This window comes from Dermacentor variabilis, chromosome 5 (genome assembly GCF_050947875.1).
Source record: "Dermacentor variabilis isolate Ectoservices chromosome 5, ASM5094787v1, whole genome shotgun sequence".
NCBI lineage: Eukaryota > Metazoa > Arthropoda > Arachnida > Ixodida > Ixodidae > Dermacentor > Dermacentor variabilis.
Window position 1 is genome coordinate 35,612,501 of NC_134572.1, and position 23,339 is coordinate 35,635,839.

The 23,339-nt window shown below is 43.2% G+C and overlaps 1 protein-coding gene across 2 annotated transcripts in view; it reads right to left on the reverse strand.

The window, feature by feature from the left end:
• Positions 1-21,641, reverse strand: part of LOC142581840 (uncharacterized) — a 22,120-nt gene extending 479 nt beyond the window's left edge. The window contains exons 1-7 of one of the 2 annotated variants that reach the window (XM_075691289.1): positions 21,455-21,641; positions 20,290-20,458; positions 10,284-10,406; positions 8,903-9,075; positions 5,319-5,478; positions 1,481-1,630; positions 1-311 (exon numbers count right to left, since the gene is read on the reverse strand). The exon at positions 1-311 is cut by the window's left edge and continues 479 nt beyond it. In XM_075691289.1, coding sequence (XP_075547404.1) covers positions 137-311; positions 1,481-1,630; positions 5,319-5,478; positions 8,903-9,075; positions 10,284-10,406; positions 20,290-20,456 — 948 coding nt within the window. In that variant the 5' untranslated portion in view covers positions 20,457-20,458; positions 21,455-21,641 and the 3' untranslated portion in view covers positions 1-136. Of the gene's footprint in view, positions 312-1,480; positions 1,631-5,318; positions 5,479-8,902; positions 9,076-10,283; positions 10,407-20,289; positions 20,459-21,425 lie in introns of both variants that reach the window. The other variant, XM_075691287.1, reaches the window with a different exon arrangement.
• Between the last annotated feature and the right edge of the window lie 1,698 nt (positions 21,642-23,339).

Genomic DNA, 23,339 nt, shown 5'->3' on the forward strand with positions numbered 1-23,339 from the left:
ATTGCTCCAGTGATACTCGCACAAAAGGTACGGCAGACATAAGCTTCACGCACGTGTGTGGTCACAATCAAGTTGCAAACTCCTAGACTTAATTTTTATGCGTATTTCGGTAGGCAGTTCCACGGCATCATCAGTTTTAACACTCCGCGTCATCATCCTCTGGTGCCGAGAACACATTCATAAGGTCGGATTTCCTCCTGTTAACGAAAGCCTCGAAAAAATTCGGCGGGTACTCGACACTCCATCTCTTAGGTTGAGACGTGTCCTCCTCTTGGTTTTTGCAAGGCGGACGAAGTAGCAGCATACGAAACCTGAAAAGAAAGTTATTTATAAACCCTGCATCTTATTACAGATGATCGTTATGAGTCACTACTAAGAAGAAAGCGTTGCAATCCTTTTTCATTATGACGGCTGCTGACTTGGAGCTTGATGTTAATAATCATTCCAGTTGCAGATGATGACCTAACTCCAATGCCACAACAAATGTAACAATATAATCCACCTTCTCAGAACCCAACAGTTTCATTTGAGGAACCGGAACGTATAGTTTGAAAAGTATTATACTACTTCAGAATGGAAACTGGTGGAAAGTAGCAGTCATAATATACGTTTGCTTTATACTCTCGCTCCGAGCAAAGAAATGGAGGTAACTTAAGGAATGACCTTTCTCCTGGTAAAGGTTATAGACAGCTTAGGACTTTTTGTCGACTGACAGTGTCGTCCGTACCTGCAAACCCTCGAACTTATGACAAAAACTGACCTAAAGACTTAATGCTGCGCTAAAGGCGCGATAGTCAAGATATTACAAAAACACCAATAAACCTTCTATCCAGTTGAGTGTACTTGCTTGCCGCAGGTCTTATTGGTGCTGTAATAACAATACGAATTTACTAAAGTAACGCATATGAGTGGTGGTGATTAAGAGAAGAAATTGCGCAATTACGTGGCTGCGCAGTTCACGTCAGACCAGTGATTCCAACCTAACGATCCAACGATCCGTTAGTCCATGGTCTAGTACTATCAACGATGTATGATTCAAAAGGCCAGCGCAGCTCCACAGGGGTTAGCGTGAGCAATCTTTCGCATTGAACTGGCTAAAGAAGTTATTGACAACTTTTCGTTACTTTCCAGGCTTCCATGTATATATGTTTGTATTGTCAACAATCAAAGTGGTACGCTACAAAAAGCTCCATCGGCGCTGTTTTTCTTGCAGTTAAAGCAAACTTGTACATCAGAGCTGCATATTTAATATGGCACTTTCATGATATTATTGTCACGTTTTAGTGTTGTGTAAGGCATTTCACAACAAATTCATGCGCCCCAAGCCTCGAAGTCCATTTTTCTTTCACATATTTAAGAATAATGAAAGGCAGCTGTAAGAGCATTACCGTGTCATAACGTGAGAAAGGATCGAGTACGTCTTTCAATCCTGACGTCCGAGACACGCGAAGCGCAATCGAATGAACGCGTATAGGCTTACGGATTGTAACTGGTGCATTTTAAAGGATGGCCGTATTTGAAGCACTTGGTTCTGAGCACATCGAAGTAAGCGATGCCGACGGACGCAGTAACAACATTAGTCGAGTTGACAAGGCAGTTGAAGAACTTCTCATCATCGTCGCAGTTTGTCCTGGAAAGTGAAAAAGAAATGGAGGAAAGCATACAAGCTCTTTCATTCTTTTGGGGATGTTCTTCATCGTAGTTGTCTTGTTGCATCTGCTCATTTTGTATGCCAGTACAATCCAAGAAAGTGTTTGTATGCTTCTATTGCTTTCTTTGAAATCTTTTTCGTGGTTATGCTGATCAAAAAACAAGCATTGTTCAGCAAAACTCTAAATAAATTTTTTAAGCACTCCATAAACGTCAAATACAACACCTGAGCTCTTCACAAAGACACACGCACAAACACACACACACACACACACACACACACACACACACACACACACACACACACACACGCACACACATCGGACACAGTTTCTTTTTATGTGGCGCTGATGTCGAACCAATATACGTATATTCCTGGAAAGGCATTAACCTGAACGTAACCTGAACCAAGAGAAAGTTCGCTGTTGGTGCAGTGTAAAAGAGACTTAACGTAAGGACGTTACCGCGTATGCAAAACATTGTCAACTGGAATAAGCTCAACCTACAGTAGTTCTAACTTCCCACAAGAGTCTCATTCCTGAAGAAGGCACTTAGTGCAATAGTTTTTCATTTTCGCAATACCTCATTACATGTGAGGTTCTTATACATCAGTTTGCTTTCATTTCCCCGCTTTTGCCGTTCTTTCTTAAACTCAGCCCTTTCCACGTCTATGCCTGGAAACACGAAATGGAAGTTTTCTTCTTCTTTTCAGTTGCTTTCTTTGCAGACAGCCGCTTCCACCAGCGACATCAGATGACGTCAGTCTTCTAGCCCATTAAATCTAACAAGCCATGGATAACAAGGCCGTCTTTGACAAAGATACGTCCACCTATCGAAACGTCGACCGACCTGTCTCAGTCATTTTACTCCTGAGGAGTACTTAATTCTGGCCATTTGGTGCGACAAACTACAAAGCGCCGACTACTGTATAGCGCTAGTCATCTGTATATGTCTTCTTGCGCCCTCGTTTATTCGCGCTGGTTAATGTGCAGTTTTGTACCCCTGTTTGTCGATCCTTTATTCCAAGACGGGTCAAGGGGATGGGTTGAACCAGATGCTGCACGTAGAATGAAGGGCACAGACCCACACTCAACATACCCCGCACCTCTAAATTCGCCTACGCCTTCTCAGCTATGCCGCCGAACCGTTCTTCGAGAACGTCAGTGTGTAGCTGCAAAACATCTTCAGTTGCTTCCTTTTTTGCTGGTACTTGATCGGTAGCGCCTTTGCGATGTAAAAATGCCCGACGATTACAATACTCCCTCACGCGAAATTTGAGCGCAGTTTTACGTGTGTTTTCATTTGACGACATATTAAGGAAAAGAAGTTGAGGCCGAAATCACGGCACCGATTGGCAATGGGTCAATGCAGTGAGCGCTTTTGCTGAGGGAGGGTAACTATGTGGCAACGCTAGCATGATGAGCGGCATCGGAGTCAGTTGTGGTAGAAGGCGACGACGAACCCGCGAGTAGTGGGCAAGTGTTTGGACGTTGTCCTGCTGAACGACAGCAAAAAAGAACTGAGACTGTTTTACACAAAACAATCAATAAAAATAAACGTGAGGCACCAAGATTATCTGATTGAAATATATTCATGTAGTAAAGTGTTAACATGCCGCAAATACGAAAAAAACTAGTCTAATACGCCTTTGGCCAAACAGCTACAAATAAAAGATTCTATAAAGTTGGGGATTCTAAATAAATGAATGTAGCCTACGTAGACATGGGGAGTATGAGGCCACTAAGGTCGGTCAATGTTACGTAGCTCTAATCCCACAACATGCATTACTGTGTCATAGAAATAGGTAAGTGCGTACATCACAGCGAAGAAAATGTCGGAACTGATCTGATTCCTACTATACCCCTTATACTATTACAAAATTTTTAAATTAAAATGAAATTCTGGGGCTTAACGCGCCAATACCCCGACACGTTTATGAGACCCACTGTAGTGGGGAGTTACGGATAATTCTTGACCGCCTGCGATATTTAACTTGCACTCAATGCACGGTACATGGACGTTTTTTCCACTTTCCAAAGGGAAGATTCTCCTATAATGTATTCATTTGTATGTATCCAACCGAATGCCTCATGTGCAATATACACGATTGACACATCGGAGTTGATTGCACCAATGTTTCTAAATGAACCGACCTGTCATAGCGCAAGGATTACGAAGTTTCGGCTGCCTCGTCTGCTCCAAACCCCTAGGAAACCAACCGTTATCCTCTCCAAAACAGGTTTATAATCTCTCTCTCTTACTATTATTATTATTAGTAGTAGCCGTAGTAGTAGTAGTAGTTGAAGTAGTAGTAGTAGTAGTAGTAGTAGTGGTGGTGGTACTGGACTTTACTAGTAGTACTAGTAGTACTAGTACTAGTAATCATTCTACTACTACTACTACTACTACAGAGAAGAAACAGTTTAGATGTTTCTTGATAAAGAGACCTTCCCCCACCTCCCCACCAGCGGTATTATGTAAAGCTTTCGCTTCCCCAGCACCCTACTAGAAGAATGGAAAGAATCAAAGGGAATAGACAAGAAAAACGCACAGCATGGCACCATAGTTCCACAGGAAAAATACATATCAGAACCCTAGGGGGAAAGCGAATTTCTGTAACAGTGTTGTGGACTTCCTATCAGCTTAAAGTAGAACCATCCAGAAATTCGAAATGAAGTATGGAAAATGTAAAGAAAATTTGCAAGTTCGTAATTTTTTTACAATTTTTGTAAAGGGTGTGGCCACAAATTTTCTTACAATTACTTAGAGGCAAGCGTGCGCTGTCAGGCTATAATATGCGTGGGAACGGCTCCAAGTGGTCGCTTCCGATTGACATGCGTCTCGGAGTGTCAAGAAACCTTGAAGGTGCCTAGCAAATTTCCGTCTGTCGCAATTGTTCGATTTTCTACCAAATTTAGCGTTTAACATTTTTTTTATTTTTCTTTAAAACACGTAAAATGGTTGTTCTGCTTTTTTTCTTTTCCTATTTTTTGTTGTTGTTCTTTCATGCTGGGTTGCGTAATTTTATCAGACGTGGTTACGACCGGCGCCCGTTAAATTTGGTAGAACTTCAACCTTTACGCTCAGCGTGCGCTAATTGCAATCAGTTGTTTTTTTTTGTTTTATTCACGCTCTTGCTATATAAACTGTGAGTGAGCCATCAAAATAACGAACGAGTAAAGGTGTATTACGCGTAAAGAAGGACTTGTAATTAAGTTATTCTAATAACGCGCTATTTCTGTGGGAATTATTATATTTTAAGCCAAGCCAAGTTCGAGACAAGCGTCGTACACCCACTTCTATGGATTTCCATAGTGGCAGCGAGAACATTTGGAAACTCGAATAGACGATGACGCCACATTTCTCTTTAAGTAATACTGTAAGAAACTGTGCGCATTACAACAGCGTGGCTCTCCTTCGTGGATCGTTTCGTCAATGCCGGAAGATACACCATGCGAGATCCGATCAAAAACAGATTTTCATTACGTTGCTTGCTAAACCTTCTATAGTGGCTTATTTGATAAATGATTTCAGCTAATCGTCCGTTCTGTTACCGTCCAATATCTGGAAATTGTGGTTAAAACAAACTTTAGGTGATGTCCAGTTCTTTCTGATTATTCTTATAACGCGGAATTCGCCGCGTTTCAGAAGTGTAATGACAAGCTTACATTGTATAGAACCTAAAATTTTTGATTCCGTGCTTTGTCTGGAAAGCCAATATGTTGTCATCGGCGTGATCGTGGTCGCGACAGCACATATCAATCTCTTTGGCCCTCCCCAAGTCGTCGTAGCTGTTGGCAATGTCTCCAGCCCCACACCATTTGGTACCTGCGTGGCAAATTTTCAAGCATCAGATTTTAGTTCTTACACGTGTTCTTGCGCAGCACATAAGATGAACATTTTGCTGCCATCCTCTGTGCGTGAAATACGGAAAACAAGTCTCAATAGGTTAGCAAAAAAAAAAAAGCTTATAACCGCAGAATATATTCTCCGGAAATACTATGCCTGTGACAACAGTGTCTTCACACATCGCAGAGGCATACCGTTCTTTCTTTTTTCTCTTGTTCTTACACTTGAAAAAAAAACAATTCAGCACTCGCCGACTTGAATGACAACTATGAGACCTGATTTGGGGCATTTATCAGCGCTATCACGAAATGTGCTAATGTAGCTGTTTATTTAAGTAACATAAATAAGCATAAATACATAAATAATATATCGATAATGCTTAGGTAATATATATAAACTGGAACAACATTAAAAACCTAAATATTAACCTCAATTAAACATTAAATAATATCAACAATCTAAACAATATGTGCAATAGCAAAAGACTAGAATAACACATTGCATAAATACATGTATTTCAAGGCCGGCATTTACAAAAACCTTCTTACGCTCGAAGTTTTGCCGATTAAGAGCCCGGCGAAGCCTATAATAATACATAGGAAAGGAGAAACCTTCTTCTTTCTTTTTTTTTTTTGGGGGGGGGGGGGGGGGAGGGGGACTACTGCACCGATTCTGATAGTGTTTGTTGCCTATAAAAACGTTATTTCTAGGGATGTTGGGAAATGAATTTTTTTAGGCCGTCGATTTGGTTCAAAGAATTTCGAAAATTGCTAAATTTTTCGAAACGAGACTATCAAGTTTACAACTTCTAAAATCGGAAATGAAGTAATACAATCACAGTTACAATTACATTACAATTCATTACAAACATTACAATTCTGTAAACTGCACTCAAAATTCATCTAAAGCCCACGAAATTGATGTAATATAAATTGTCCTAAAGTATGACACTAATTTCTGAGTAGGACATTGCAACACGCTTGTAAACATTTGATAATTCTCGCGCGAGCTGTAATTTATTAAAACACATTTGTCCTCTTTAGACGCTCTATCAGATGCACGTTAAAGAACCACAATATCGGTATTTTATACGGACTCACAAATTTTTCAACCTTGCGCTTCTTTTTTTATACGTCGATTTATAGCATTTTTTAAAAAAATTACATGCTCAGGTCGAAATTATGCTTCCTACGGTCACTATAATTTAACTTTGTCTCGCGAATGTGAGAAATTTCATTCAAATCCGTCAGGCGGTTGTCTCATAAAAGCATTCCTGTATTTTAGATGTATCCGGATAGGCGACATCGGAGTTGGCGCCGAGCTAATGTTGCTTCTTAAGAGCAGATACCGGCCTATCGTGATATCGAGCATATCATTAGCGAAGTCATCATTCAGCGGTAAACAGCACTTACCAACGCAGAGCCCTGTGTGTTCCTCCCCAGTGACCGCAGTCATGAAAAGCGATTGCGCTAGAATTATTTGTAGGAGCAAATTCTAGCCAGCCGCTCATGCGGAACATAAAATTAGCGAAAGTGCAAGGTTAATGACAAAGAGTGCTTACGAATGAGAAGCTTTTTGAATTCGACACGATATTTTTAACCACAGCAGGAACAACAATATTTAACCTAAAAAAGAATAGATAGAAATTCGAAACTTCATTCAACGACGGGAGCAGAAATGTTAAACATGTTTTATTTTTATTAGTTCATTTCTTTTTCCTTTTGCATTCAAGCTTAGTCCTCTATATATTATATTTTTGTATTTTTCAGCATGTACCAATTTGCTGTGTTAGCGCTGCTAATAGTCACGGTATCTACTTAACGTTTACTATGCACAGAAGTGCCGATGCAGTCTATGACTCTGAAATCTGATTCCGTATTTAAGCAACTGTAATGGAAAGGTACGATAATAATAAAATTTAATTCTGATTCATATTCTCTGAAACTAAAGCGCTAGTAACACGCTTGCGATGGCATGGCATGGCACCTTCTTTTAAAACCAATGACATTACAAAATGTATTCATTCATTCGACCACCAGGCGCAGTCTTTTCTTTTGGTTGTGACTGCCGTATAGACTTCAACCCTTTACCTGTATGACAATCAAAACAAAGTTAATCATAATAAGTTAGTACATTACGCATGTGTTTGTATATTTTATTTACCATCTCTTCACAGTCAAAACGTATCATTCACATCTTAAGGCACAATACTTTTATTTAGAATCACATGATATACCTGGCAACAAAGTTGCAACAAATATGTTTTCCCAAACAATATTGCCAACGTTAAAAAGATCAGAGGTCATCGTCACAATGTTTATCGTAAATAGATGCACTCAACCATTGTCTTGCCGCCTTTGACAATTTTATGTCAGGAAACAAGGCATTCTTCTTAGGGACAATTCTAGCGTAAATGCTTTTGACCCTGGGGTCAAATTCACAAAAAGAAGTTCTCTTTTTAGTTTTTTCAGATATTATCCGGCTTGAAAACAGTCTTGTTTCAAGCATCTTAAAAATAATCACGCATGTGTCTTTTGAAAATGTTTTGATTTAACTCGCTTCCAATTAAAAGCACGCAATATGATGTCGCTGTTATGAGAGAGCACTGCTCTTAACTTTTATTTATATACTTTACCAAGTCTGAACTTCTTATTGAAGGAATTGATTTTTGCCAGTCATACACTGGTAATTAGGGGCTGAAAGGGTTAACATGGTTTTAGTTCACTTCACTGCATTACTTATCTTGTAAGGGGGAACATTGCACAGACATGAGCTGTGCTTCTCTCCCCCCCCTCCCTTTCTTTTTCGGTGCGCTGTCACGTCCCGCATCTAACTTTTTTTCTTTTTTCTTTTTCAATCATCAGACTGTTTTGCTCCTACGTACATGTCCGCATTTCACCATTTGTGTTGCCGATGCTGTTTCTGTTTTATGGTGGCACTCGATGGATTTTGTCGAGTTCAATGCCCTTTGGTAGACGGCACGGTATAGATTGTGATATTACATTTCTCTTACAGGAAGCAGGAAACGGGTGTTCAAAGCCGCAGTGGGTGAACTCTGTCAAACGAGGTACAGAAAAAAGCGGTCACAAGAGCTTCTAGCTAAACATTATTTCCTGACAAAGAATCTTTTTTCGTTATTTTTCTTCAAATGCCGCTGTACTTTTTTTGTTCTTAATTGTTGCTTCCCTCTCAGTCGGCGGACGTATTAGCTGCACGTTTAGAAATTTTCTACTTATTCCAAAAGCGTTTGTGCAGAGAAAAAGAAATATTCCCACGCTGAGGTGTCCGAAGTGTGCATATTTATGTGCACATTCGTGTAGTTGCACGTGCAGTTTCATGCGTCAGCACTATTTGGTGCGATATTGGTTAATGTGGGGCGCACGAGTGAAATAGCAACGTTTACCTGGGTATATCAGGAGGCTCTGAAGTGCGGTGCCTAACAGATCCAACAGGGAGGATCTTTTTGTCTCCGGCTCTCGGTCGACGCACTTGTCCACGAACACTTCCATTTCTTCCATCGTTACGTCAGTGACAAGCGCGCTTGGGATGAACTTCAACAAATGTTCTATAAGTATCCTGTCGGAAGAGTACACACACTGTCGGAACTAGACGTACACGTTCAGTTGGAGCTAGGGCAGCGGCCTTAGCCAACGGAATTCCGGAATAAGAATCCGACCACCCTTCTCCTAACTCCCCTCCCCTTTTCCTTTAACTAAAACATTTTCATCATCATCATCAAGCGCACCACGTGCGTGCATGGCATAGTACATAAGTAACTTATATGCAGACACCGTAATTTCGTTTCCCTTGTCATGCCCAGTCATTAAAGAAGCAAGTCGGCAATGGCAAACGTACACAATCACTTTAACAAACTCAACAGTACTCATATTTACTTCTTATATTCAAATTAGTAGTTCTAACCACCGTTACAAGTCATGTCGCTATGGCAAGTATAACCGATGTAGAGAAGACCGGCAAATGTAGTAAATGTGCAGTAAAACTGTATATCTCGTATAACGGCTTGACAGGTAGTGCATAAGAAGCAAGGATAAAAAATTAGCACTTCTAGCTCAGCAATTCAACATCTGTCGCTGAAATAGTGCAAGTATTTTATAAATGTCCGCTTTTTCTATTATTTGTGCACTCTAATAGAAAGTGCACAACAGTGTCCTGTCAACTACGACTGCCGCTCTTCCAATCATCACACTAAAGTATAAACTGTTGCTGGTTTACCCGAGTCCCAATGACGACAAGGCTCATTGCTTCGACTTCTGTGCTGTGTGGCGCCGGATGGCATGCTCCTTCAGTTCACAAGTTCGATTAAAGTTCTCCTAGCGTTTCAATGCTTCCCAAGCACATGGCAATAATGACACTTGGGTCGGCTGACAAAATACCGGCAAAAGAGAATCGCTGTGAAATTCAACAGTGGACGTGCCAGTTGAGCCTGTGTCAGCAGCACTGTTTGCAAATCAGTCGGTCACTTGGTTGATAACATAACACTTCCTTGTTAGCTAACACGAAGTGCTCCAAATTTATGATACTGAGGTGGTCTTCGTTGCACACACGGCAGTAAATATGGCGGCTCAAGTACTCTGGCCTGAGGCCCCTCGGTTTTTAACTAAATGTAGGCACTTGATAATCCATGCCCATATCGCAGGAGAATTCCCAGCACAGCTTATTCACAACTGTTCCTGTTCTCTTTTCTGTGCGAACCTTCATTAAAGACTGAATTTCATCACATTTTTTTTCATGAAACGATGTTTTACAATTTCGTGACTACCCACCTGTCGCCCAGAAGATTGCACGTAAGAGAACCAGCATCGTTCTTGTCCTCGAAAATCTCGGCGAACTTGTGACCTCCAAACTTCACGTCCGTCACAATGCGATGGCGTTGCGAAGGCAGAAACCTAAGAATAAGCACCTCAGTAAAAGCAGCAGGCATGTACTCTGCATACAGCACATGACGCAAGGCGATAAGGCTTTCACAGTACGGATTTTTTTCAGGCTTACAATTGAATTACGCCCACTCCTTCTTGAGAAAACATAATAAAGGTAATCTTCATGGGAAGAAAAATATACGATATAATTCTTTCTCTTGCGATTTTGACCCAAGTCATCAATACTTCTTTTTGAGCGAGTTGGTTCAGCTTGAAACATACGGGTAACAGCGCAAGCAGACGACCACACGAAAGGAGACACGTACACACAAGCGCTGACTAACAGCTTGTTTTAACGGCATGGATACCTGCCGTGGTGGCTTAGTGGCTATGGTGTTGGGCTGCTAAGCACGAGGTCACGGGATCGAACCACGGCCACGGTGGTCGCATTTCGATGGGGGCGAAATGCGAAAGGACCCGTGTACTTAGATGTAGGCGCACGTTAAAGAACCCCAGGCGGTCGAAACTTCCGGAGTCCCCCACAACGGCGTGCCTCATAATCAGAAAGTAGTTTTGGCACGTAAAACCCATAATTTCGTTAACGGCATGGATAGCACATCTTATATATGTCAGAGGGAAGCAAGGTAACTGAAGGAGAAAAACATGTCAAGGGGGATAGCGTGCCAACAACGCAAGCTCAATAGAGCCAGCCAAGCGCAACAAAATGCCAACAATTATTTTTTTCTTTTTCTTTGCAATCTGAACCCCCGACAGCCGCATCCAGATTAAATTCAGCATCAAAGAGAGGAAGGGAAGTTGTGCTAAAACACTTGCTACCAAATTTTATAATGTGGTAGGCTTGTAAACTAAAAGGACTTCTTCTTGGGCAAGTTGGTGCTTAGATTTCTTAGGTATATTTTGTGGCGCTTGACTTTGAGGCTTCCCTGTCTTCCGTTCTTCTGACTCTTTTCAATAGATGTATTGGCGCTTCATTGTCTTCCTTTCTTCTGTCGCTTTTCAAGAAATGTATTTCGCGCCACAAACTATACCTACGCTTCTATGCTGATGGTCGTGGTCTTGTCACTGCTATTTCCTATATATACTATCGTCGTCTTGATACTGAATTTGATCTTGTGGATGAGGCTATCGGGGGTTCAAACTGCAAAAAAAAGAAAAATAATTGCGTTTTGTTGCGCTTGGTTGCTCTATTGCGCTTGCGTAGCTGGCACGCTATCACCCTTGACATGTTCTTCCCCTTCATTGCCCTTGCTTCACTCTGGCATATATATATAAGGTGTGCTATCCTTGCCATAAAAACCAGTTGTTAGTCAGCGGCTGTGTGTGCGTGTCTCCCTTCTTGCTGTCGTCTGGTTGCGCTGTTACCCGTATATTTCAAGTAGACCGAAGTCAGAATGCGACACGCGACTAAGGCGATACCATGGTCAGTTTGTTTGCTATAGAAGATCTCGGTGAAAAAAAATAATCAGATTGAATGCAATGATTTATATTTAAAGTAAATAATCAATAACCGACAGATACGATGCATTTAGTCAGCTGCTATTGCACCTGCTGTTCCTTCGCAAAACATTGCAGGATATCATTAAAGTAGTCCCCTCTTCTCTTATTATGAACATAGGTATACGTGTCGCTTCGATATAACGCCAACCCCTATTTTCGCCCGCTTTAGTACGCACGGCTTGACATGTACAGAACTCTGTTTTACAGAGATTGCATCTGAAAAACGTTTGCATTACGCCCACGCCAAGAAATCTAGGAGGTTTCAGTGACGAAGATAATGATTTAAAATGGGGGCGGCGACAAATGATCACTTAGCCTGCTTGTGCTAAGAAGGTTTTACTGTATACACCTGTTGCAGTTTAGCATCATCCCTGTCTGTACATTCTTTCTTTCTTATTAAAACTTCCATATCGGTATTGTAAAGTTAACAATGCTGGTAACAAACTCGGCTTCATCTATTTCCTGTTTTTTTTAAACCCATACTTTAGCGTCTCTTGCTTATCTCGACCACTGAATAATTAACGCTCTCATTAGTTTTGAATTCCACTGCTTCTGGAAGGTGGACACTCTGTAGAATCTTGTCATGGCGAATGTTTTGGCATTCAATTCAGATGAGTTGAGTCATTTCTGAACTTTTGCTGCAGCAGACGCATGCTACCTCGTGTTGCGGATACTTGTGCCTACAGGCGTTTGTCCTCAGACAGCAAGTTAGGGCCTCAAAAAGCAAGGCACTGTCCTGTGTGTTATAGTACAAATTTTTTCTCGTGATTTCTTGCCGTGTTTATGCATCTCTGAGAATATTTTAGTTTCCATCCTTTGCGATTTGCCGTCTTTGTTTCTGTGCCTTTTTTTTTTCTTTACGACTGCGGGTTGTCTATTTGAACTTCCAATTACCCTAGATTCTGTTCCCAGCTTTGTCGGCACAGTATTGTGGCGCCATCTACGAATCCTTCTTCGCACTTATACTCCATTCCCCAAATATAGTTTGCTGAACCCGCAGAAATGGGAGTAATACGAATTCTTATTTCCGTTTTTTTTTCAACTCTGATTTTTCATTTTAGGGAACTTTCTTTCTTGTAAAAATGTCACAGAGGGTACTCGAAGAACTTTGCGCAACTCGTAAGAGCTAGCAAAAAGGTCCAATAAATACTGAGTGTTTCAGCATACTGATTTTGATGACGATACAGATGTGGGTCACAAAAGCCAAGACTCCATCCGTCTGTAGGAGTTCAGTAGGCTGCAAGTCACGCTGCAAGGCCAGCACGAACGCGGCAGTGCCAGCAAGACATCGCTGATAGAGAAAATACAGAGCTGAAGCAAAATATATGAGAAATCAGAAATATTTAGCGGTAAAATGCCTAAGACTAGAACGAAGACCGGCAGCGATGGCTTCGGCTATGGTGTTACGCTGCTAAACATGAGGTCGCGGGATCAAATCCAAGCCGCGGGGGCCTCTTTTCGATGAGAGCGAAATGTGAAAATGCTCTTGTCTTGTGGTGGTCAAAATTAATCCCGGGTCCCCCACTACGGCGCGTCTCATAATAAAATCGGGGTTTTGGCGCGTAAAACCACACAATTCAATTCAGTTCACCAGAACGACAAGCAACAAGACACGATGCTAGGTGTAGCAGCATGAATAGACGTCAATTAAAAATTAATTGTGATATTGTGATTGTTCGTTAAAAAAATTATGGGGAACCACCACACACGTTGGTATCGATATGCGAAGTGAAGCTTTCGTTAGGGACTCAATTAAATGCCGCACAAATAAAAGTAATGCGCGCAATTGACTTACCTTTCACCATGTGCGACATGTATTTCACGCAATATAGATCCACCACGCAGGTCACAACTTTAATGTGAAGCAATGTTTACGTTTATGCACCACCGCGTTCACAAGCTATGTCGACTTGCAAACTGCAGTTCATGCGAACGCAGGATGCAATCCGTCGGCGCAGTGATGTAACGAGGACAACGCTGATGTATGATGTTTATCGAGGGAAAAATGATAAGAAGATGTGCATGCAAAGAGCGGCACAACGAGAAATAAAGCGGTAACGTTAACTCTTTTCAGCCCGTTTCATTCCTGCGCCTTTGGCCTAATCAAAACTTACTCGCTCCCGGATAGAAAAGGAAGTGCTTTTCAGGCAGAACGCCGAGTCTTCCACCTCTACTTATTTTGTGAATTTCTTTGACTCTGCCTTGAACTGCTGTTTCCTCCTTAACTGCGATGAAGATGGAGTCTCAGGCGCGTCCGCCGGACTCGGCAGTGCCCGCGGCGGTTGCCTTCAGGAAGCGCAATGGCACCGAGAGCGACACTGACAGCGACGACACCATGCAGTACTATGCCAGCAGTGAAGATTCTTGTGACGACACCTTCGAGTTGTTGCGGAGTCGTAAAGCAAAGCGAAGATTCCTCAGCGCATCATCGAATTCGAGTGAGTACACCGTGAGATCTTCGCGACATACCGAGGAGCTCACCATCCTGTTCGCACCAGTTCTCACCACTGACAACCTGAGACGCCTCAACAGGCAAGACGTGTCTTCACATCTAGAGGCACTGATTCCGAACGAAATCAAAGACACCAGAGTGAACACCCGTAACAACGTCCTAGCGACTGACGTAGAACAGGCGGCTGCGTTGGATTCATTGCGCAAAGTCACGGAACTTGACGGGATGAAAGTCCGCCCTCATATTCCGCTGAGCAAACAAGTCAGTACTGGCGTAATTTACGATGTTGACGAGACCATTGTCGACTCCGACCTGTCGATCTTAATCAAGCCGCCTACAGAAAACACCATCATCACAAACGCATTTCGTCTCAGCACGTCACGGTGTGTTATGATCATTCTTAAGGGCAAATCCCTCCTATCGCATGTAAAAGTGGGCCACTTCCGACACGCAGTTCGCCCGCTTATACCAAAACCGCTACAGTGCTGGAAGTTAATGAAGTTTGGCCATGTGAGTAGTGTATGCAATTACACTACCGTCTGTTCTCACTGCACTGGGCCCCACACCACTAACACGTGCGAGGCCAGTGTGCTGAAGTACACAAACTGCAGCGGCCCTCACGATGCATCCTCGAAGGAACGCCCTTTGATTCGAAAGGAAATGGCAATATTGAAGAAAATGGTTAGAGACCACTCGTCTCACCGAGAAGCATCAGCATCTATTAAGCGACGACGATCACGTCGTCGACGTCGATCAAGAACCTTCAAAGCCTCTGCAGAGCGCCAGCCCAGTACATTACCACCCACTCTTCCGCGCAGGCCAAACACAGTCAGCTCAAAGGACAAAGGTGCATCAAACCGCACGGCTGCTGACGCTTGGCCTGCACTCCCGAGGCTACATGCCCCTACTGAGCAAAATCAGAATTCTACAGCAAGGGATATTTCGTCTGTCCCTGATAAATTCTCGGACCAGGATCAACAACTTGTTGTCATGATCAGCTCTCTGGTGAGTGCTATTCGTGTTCTTCTGGACAAGCTACAGACACCAACAGCTCGAAGTTCGTTGCAAGTGCTGGATGCGATCAATCTGGTTCTTGCGAGCCTTCCGAAGTCCCGTGCTTGAAAACTTCTACAGCAGAACCATGGCTCATCGACAAGATCAGCGATCATTCCTTGATGATGTCAAAAGTGCATCTATATTCCAGTGGAATGTGGGAGGCCTGAGGTTACGTATTTCGGATTTTCGACAGTTTATGTTTGAACCACTTTCCTAAACTGGTGATCCGTGAACCGAACTTATCAGCCTCCGTAAGACTATCAGGATATGAACATTTTGTTTCAACCACGTGTGTCCGTAGTAGTGAGGTTCTGGTTTACATTCTCAAAGACCTTACGTATCTTTCCCAACACATAGCGCCACACGACTATAACCAATACGTCTGTATTATCGTGAAAAAGAGGAGGCTGTCTTTTACTCTTATTGGCATCTACCTTTCCCCAACAAGTCAGTTTTATAGCAAAAAACTAGAAGATATTATGGCTGCTACTCCCGGTCCTTGGATAATAACAGGGGACTTCAACGCTCATCAGCATATATGGGGAAGCTCCAGGATAAATTCGAGGGGCAGGTCACTAATATCCTTTGCATCAGGCCACAACCTCTGTCTTCTAAATGACGGAAGTCCGACATTTCCGCGAGGAACAACGTGCAGCAGCTGCCTTGACTTGACTTTGGTGTCACGTTGCCTGACTTCGAGCGTGCAGTGGTTCACTGATATTGAAATCCATGGAAAAGATCACATTCGGACCTATGTGAGAGTCGATGCACTAGACACCGCATTACCGGTTGTGTCTCACCAAATCGACTGGTCACACTTTCAAGATCGTGTAGAGGACACATGCAAGACACATATCGCACGCACATTAGAAGACATAATTCCAGACGCAATGCAAGATTGTACATGCTGCTTCACACATTCATCAAAGCGTACAGAGAATTACATTGAATTGGAAAGACTTCGTGCACTACGTCGCCGAGCTGAAAGGAGGTACAGGCGCACGAAGTCAATTCTAGAAGCTCGGCGCATGCAAAAGAAGATCACACGCCGAATGGATAAGTTAGCGGATCAAAGATGGAAATGCTTTTGCGACTCCCTGGACCCCGCAAGCCGTTGTCCCGTGTGGGGCGTACCCTACGGGGTCTTTGCTCGAGTCCCCAGCAACGACACCCTTTTAACGACCTTGCTCTCTATCAAAACCGCCGTGAGATAGACGTTGCAATTTTGTGCGAAAGTCGCCGGCGGCACAGTTTTAGTCCCTGACATGGCTTTAGGCAACATCCCCGGTCCACGATGAGTATGTACGCTCCATTCACTATGGAAAAGTTAGAAGCCGCTTTGGCGCTTAGTAGGTGTTCGTCTTCACCAGGAACCGATGACAACACATAAAGTGCTTTGCGCCACCTAGGTCGTGGAGCACGAAGAGAACTCCGTAGCCTTTTTAATAGTCCATGGCAAAATGGTGTCGTCCCTCAGGAATGGAAATACAGCCGTTTGGCACTGCTTCTAAAAGCCGGAAAGTCACCACTCGAATCGGCATCGTATCGGCCTATAGCTCTTGCCAGCTGCGTTGGGAAGCTCATGGAACGTATTATCCTCATGCGTCTCGAATGGTACCTTGAATGCCACAATATTTACCCTGACTCTATGGCGGAATTTTGACGCGGTCGTTCATTGATTGACAGTGTCATCGGTCTATTATAATCTGTAGCACAGCAAAAACCTCCGAAGTGATTATCAGTAGCACTCTTTCTTGACGTTAAATGCGCTCACGTTTACCATCAAGCCATTCTAGACGCACTTTTGACAATTGAACTAGGAGGGCGAGTATATCGATGGATCAGAAATTACTTGACACAAACGTCCTTGTTCGTAAGTATGGAAGATGGTCCGACTACCGACCACTACACATGCCGAGTCGTTCCCAAAGGTGGTGTTCTAAGCCCTATTCTTTTCAACCTCACGCTTCTTGGGCTGGCCGAACCCCTACCGGAAACCGTGAGTGTTTCAGTCTACGCCGACGACATCTGCATCTGGACACCAGCGGTCACTCGCCTGCAGGTTCGCGCACAGCTACAGAAAGCAGCAACACAGGCATCTGACTATCTTCATACACAAGGCCTTACCATCTCAACAGAAAATTGTGCATTAGTCGCTTTTACGCGAAAAAGCGATGACTTGTTATCCAGTATGCATCAATGGTCAGCCTATCTCCTACAAGAGAAATCATCGGTTTTTAGGCTTCATTGTAGACTGGGACCTTTCTTGGAGCCCTCACGTTGCCCACTTGAAGAAGAACCTCACATCTATTGTTCACGTCTTCAAGTTCATCGCCGGAAAAACATGGGGGTCGTCAGTGGGCTCCATGCTGCAGTTATATCGAACAATTTTCATTGGAACCCTACGCTATAGCTCTCCCGTGCTTGCTAAAACATGCAAGTCAAACCTCCGAGAACTTCAGAGCGTGCAGGCGCAGGCACTACGTGTTTGTCTAGGCCTTCCGCGGAGCGCCACAACAGCAGGAACCATTATAATGGCTCAAGACCATCCGATCACGACTTACATTAGCACTGAAACGCTTAGGGCCCATGTTCGTCATGTTTCACGGATACAGTCAAGCTCTCTTCCCTGCCTGCCAGAACGACCACAGGCGTCCTTCTCCAACAAGGTCAGCATCCATCGTGCCTCCTTACCATCGGGCTTCACGCCCTCAGCACGTTCAACCTCAGCTTTGTGGTGTTTAAAACAACCTCAAGTGCGTCTTACGGCTCCAGGGATAAGAAAGAAGACCAACCTGCCCAACTTGACCTTGAAGCAAGCAGCTCTGGATTGTTTGCACACTTTCTGCTTTGACCGAGTCCCCATATATACGGATGGCTCTTCCACTCAGACCAGCTCCACCGGCGCAGTGGTCATACCATCACGATCACTGAGCATCCGATACAAGATTTCTCACTTGACAACATCGACCTGTTCGGAGCTTGTTGCCCTCCGAGGTGCCGCTGATTATATTAACAAGCAACCGGCTAATCGGTGGGCAATAGTCTGCGATTCGAAGGCGGCCTTACAATGTCTTCTGTCATCTCTTCATCGCGGGTCCTCTGAACAACTAGTGTCGAAGATACGAGAAATGCACCATCACACGATCGCGAAAAGACACGATGTAGTGTTTCAGTGGCTCTCTGGCCATTGCGGCATCTCCGGCAACTACCTCGCTGACGAAGCTGCTAGGAAAGTACACAAAGGAGCAACCCTTGTTTCTGTATCTTTATCGCGGACTGACGCAGCCCAACACTTAAGCAAGCTAGCGCACCGCATGCCATTGGAGAAGTGGTACACACCTGAATTCACTCAACATCGGTTGCATTCCCTCGATCCATCTATGCAACTGCGGCTGTTACCAGTGCTTCCGCGTAATGTGGAAACAATACCGCGCCGCTTACGCTTGGGCGTCGCATTCACCAATGCATATACTTTTTTATTGGAATGGCTGATTGCGCCGAGTGCATTGTCTGCGGTGTCGAGGAAACTATAGAACATCTACTGCGCCACTGCCCATCTTCTGAAAACGACAGACAAGATCTCTGCACAGCTCTCAACCAGTTAGATAGAAGACCGTTTACCTTAAACAAGATTTTGGGATCATGGCCTCGCATAACGCAGCTACAAAAGGCCACAATAGCGCTGCTGCGATATTTGAAAGCTACAGGATTTAGTCAGCGTCTGTGATCCGGACTGAGTGACCGGACGATATCCCCAGCGGACTTTCTCTTCTTCTTTTAACCTTTCCGTCCCCTGTTCCCTTTCACCAGTGTAGGGTAGCCAACCGGGATCAGTCCTGGTTAACCTTCCTACCCCTCATTTATCATTTGCTCTCTCTCTACTCGATTCCGCGTGCTCTCCTACGCATGTGACGCACGCAGCGGCCACGATAAGCAATTTTTCTCGAGGCTTCGCTAAGCAAGCTGCGATTTAATAAATGGCTATCTTCCACAGTATTTTCCACAAAGACTCGGAAAAAAAACAGATAAGCCTTCGACTTAGGCTAAAATTATTTAAAATGTCGTAAGCATTTCTTCGAAGGGCTGAGATTACAGTTCTACCATCTGAAAAGTTGACAGCGTATTTCATTGAATGCTTCCGAGTCCTGCACCGCTACTTGGCGTAGTCGATGGGGCCATTTGTACTCAATCTACGTCGGGCGTGACATTCGTAAGATGAAAGAAATAATTGTCATCGCATGATAGCAACACAATGTCACGAGCTCCGTGTTACACCCGAGCACATGACGCTTTTTTTAACTTCCTCTCCACCTTGCCGATATCCAAAGAATTAATTTGGCACTGGTCCAGGATTCCTTCGAAGTACTGGCGCCCTCCACCTACATCTTGATGTGCAGCATGTATGTTGCGATTACAGGACGTCATCGGCTTGTTCAATTCGCATGCTTTTTTTTTTTACTTTCTTTTTGTGAACGGTTATGCAGCAGTAGTAGGAAAATTAATTATTATCAAATTTTTGAGGATAGCAATGCATATAGCGAGTACTTCTTGGCAGAGCTTCAAATTAGAATTAAACCTTTTTATCTGGAAGACACAAAACTTGATGCAAGCACAAAGTACACAACACTCATCGGTTGGAGTGCCCTGGCACATAAATAAGACGCACGCATTAATTCGCAGAAAGAAACGATGAAAGTGCATATTTCGCTATTTTGCCAAGGACCAATTATTTTTCGTGCCACATCGGTTTCTTGTGCGGCTGACACCAGCGAGCACTGCTTTCGTTGTATCCTTAAAAACTCTAATCCAACCATGCATTTTCTCTGTCGCTATTTCTCTTTTTACTTTGTCGTGGCGAAATGGAAGCGGAAAAAAGTTAATTACGTGTTTGTTAAAGCAGATGCCGCTTTACTCACGACACTTGATACCCCTTCCACCGCGCTTTTCAGTGAGGTAGACCCGTCGATCTTTAATGCTGCCACCGAATATTCACTTCCAAGTAGGTAATTAGCAGCAAAAATAAACAAAGCTTCTCTCAAAATCCGTAGCATTTCTGAAAAAGACACATGGTTATGAAAAAGTAAATCAGCTTCTGGATCGAAATTTTCACCTCAATTTGCATTAGCGTTGGGGACTCAAAGCTTTTCAGGGCAGCTGTTTTAAAGGGCCATAGGTGTCCAGCTGTCACTATTCTATAAAAGCTCCCCTTAAACCTTTTCAGTGAACAAGTTTGATAATTATATATGCTCGCTAAGTGCTCGCAGAAGAAGACACAATCTACGTCCGAGTTTATTGGAACTCTATGGTTACACATTTTGCCGTTCTAGCAGACAATGGTGAATACAGTATCGGGCCTAGAATTAAACATTGTGAATAGAGTGTCAGTGCCTAGTATTAAAAACATGTCACCGCCAGTTCGTCGCGCAGGACAGCATGCAAAAGGGCGCATATCATATAAGGAAAATAAAAATTACGCCTGCTTTGTCTCTCTTTTATATTGCACTTTCGGCAAAATATTTAATTAACTGCCTTAAGTTGTCCATCCTCATTTTCTTTCTATTTTCACATGAAGCTTTAGCGTTTACCACTCCCAACCTCTCGCTTCACTCTGCCTTCTTTCGCATGAAGGTTTCATTTTTGCGTCTCCGGCATAAGTAAAGTCAAGGAGGAAAGCAGAAGTTCAGCCAATACGTGATTGAACATCTGAAAAGAACATAAAATAACGAGCGGGGTTTCTCCGAGAAAATGAAAAACGAAGTGGGAAATTCAGCGTGTCGAGTTTGTGTTATAGTTAGATCTGCTAGAACTCAAACACATAGCCTGAACGCAAACTTCCAATACATGGAGCCTTCTTTGCCCCCACAGCAATTTAGTGAATGGCTCGACATCGTTGGTTAGCCCACCTTGAAGCGCTTATCAGTGATGATGACAATGTTTAAGTTGCTATCCATATTCGGTATACTTCAATTATTAGACCAGTCCAGGACCAGAAATGAGAAATTACAACGCAGAGAACTCACTAAGGCTGGAAACGGTATTTTTCGCAGACCTTTCTCCTTGCTCTAGTCCCTCGCAGACGGACTGTATGTAAACTGTGCGAGGCAGCCGACCATAAGTGCCTCCAACAACGTCAGAAGCCGCTGAAAGGAGAAGCGTTAGTTATGCAAATCCCGAATGTTGCGCATAGACTTCATGTACACCGTTTTGTTATATATTTGACAGCTGCCTCTTAAACAAAACGTCATTTCCCGCGAAGCTGTAATAGCCTCAGCAGCGGACACATTCGAGTTGTCGGCTATGCTAAAAGGAAAAGTCATCTGCATAAGCAAGCGGAATATTTGCTTACGTGCACCTGTCTGAGGCAAACATGATTTTTTTGCCTATTGCGCACTTGCACGTCTTGTGGGAAAGGTCACGCATCAAGATAATTAAGCGCAGGTTTTCTCACAGCCCTCGCCGAATGGCTAGGTTTCCTAAGTTTTGTCCGCTGTCGTCGAAGTTCTCCCGAACTAAGTAACCACCGGCGTTACGCGAATGCTCGTAGCGGTGAGCAGATTCACTTCTTAGGTATATCCAATCTTGCGAAGGGAAAAGAAAACACTTACTCCACGGTACTGTGCTGCTGTCGGCTTCACTTTTCCTAATGGGTACCAGTACTGCTATAAAACAAGTCTGTGAAACAAGCGAAACGCAGCAAGTAGCGCATGCGTTGCATGTGACACTACAAAGTAGGACTCTTAACTCTACACTTCACTTTCAGACTTTTAAAGAACTTGTACTTTTTCGAGGGTGTGATGCCACCACACAATATACCCCAGTTCGTGCCACAGTAACAAGTAACATTCTCGAAGTTTACACATAATACAGAGCTTCACGCATTTCCTTGACCGTGTTTTCTTTTTATTATGCCTCCCTCCATATCATATTAAATATGATCAACCGCTTGGCACGATAACACAAGCCACTTGGACAGACGTTATTTATCTGTACCCAAAATACTTGGCGCATGCTCACACCTGCGAGACAGATTTTCTGTGACAGTCCTATTGGATTTCCCTTTGGGTAGCAAGCTCATTTACTTCATCTAACCGCATGTAGAGTTTTGCGAACTCTACTTTCACTGAGTCTTTGCTTTCAGGAATATAAAAAATGACAATTCCATGTGCTCGTGTAATAGTTTTTGCATTGACCAGTAGTCATCAACTTCTATTAAACATAAATTATGAGGTTTTACGTGCCAAAACCACAAATGAGGCCCGCCGTAGTGGGTGACTCCGGAAATTTGGACTACCTGAGGTTCTTTATCATGCAACTAAATCAACTTATTTTAATTAACACGGGTGTACATGGGACGCTTCTGGTTAGCTTCATTTTCTTGCATTGTTGATAATTATCTTCGTTCTGTAAACTTGGTATGTTTCTGTATCGTGTGATATGTCTGTACGTGTTCAATGAAGAAAGGGGTAGCCTCAATTCTTAACTGCGTCTTGTGATAGCCAGCTGTGAGGTAGCCTATGTTTTCTTTCCTCAACAGTTCTTAAACGAACAAATCGAACATGGTATATTATTTCAATTCTGTAACCTGTCGAAACCTTACATTGGGCAGCAAGGTGTCAGCCATAATATTCACCTCTATAGTCCTTATGCAGCTCTCAATTGCTATTAACACAGTGACTAGCTTTGAGACAAAGCGGCAAAAAACAAAAAAGACAACGTGGTAGGCCTCAACACAACTCGCTATTCAACCAGGGCTTAAATATCGTTGCAAAATTATTGCATCATTTGTTATAAGTTATTTTCCTACATCATTTTCCTCCATCTCAAGCCTCACGTTGTCTAATGTGGATAAAATCTGCCGCCATTACCGCAATATTCAATTTCGCGTTTGTATCCCCTAACTGTCCCTCAAATTTAAGTTCAGGAACTTCGTCAAT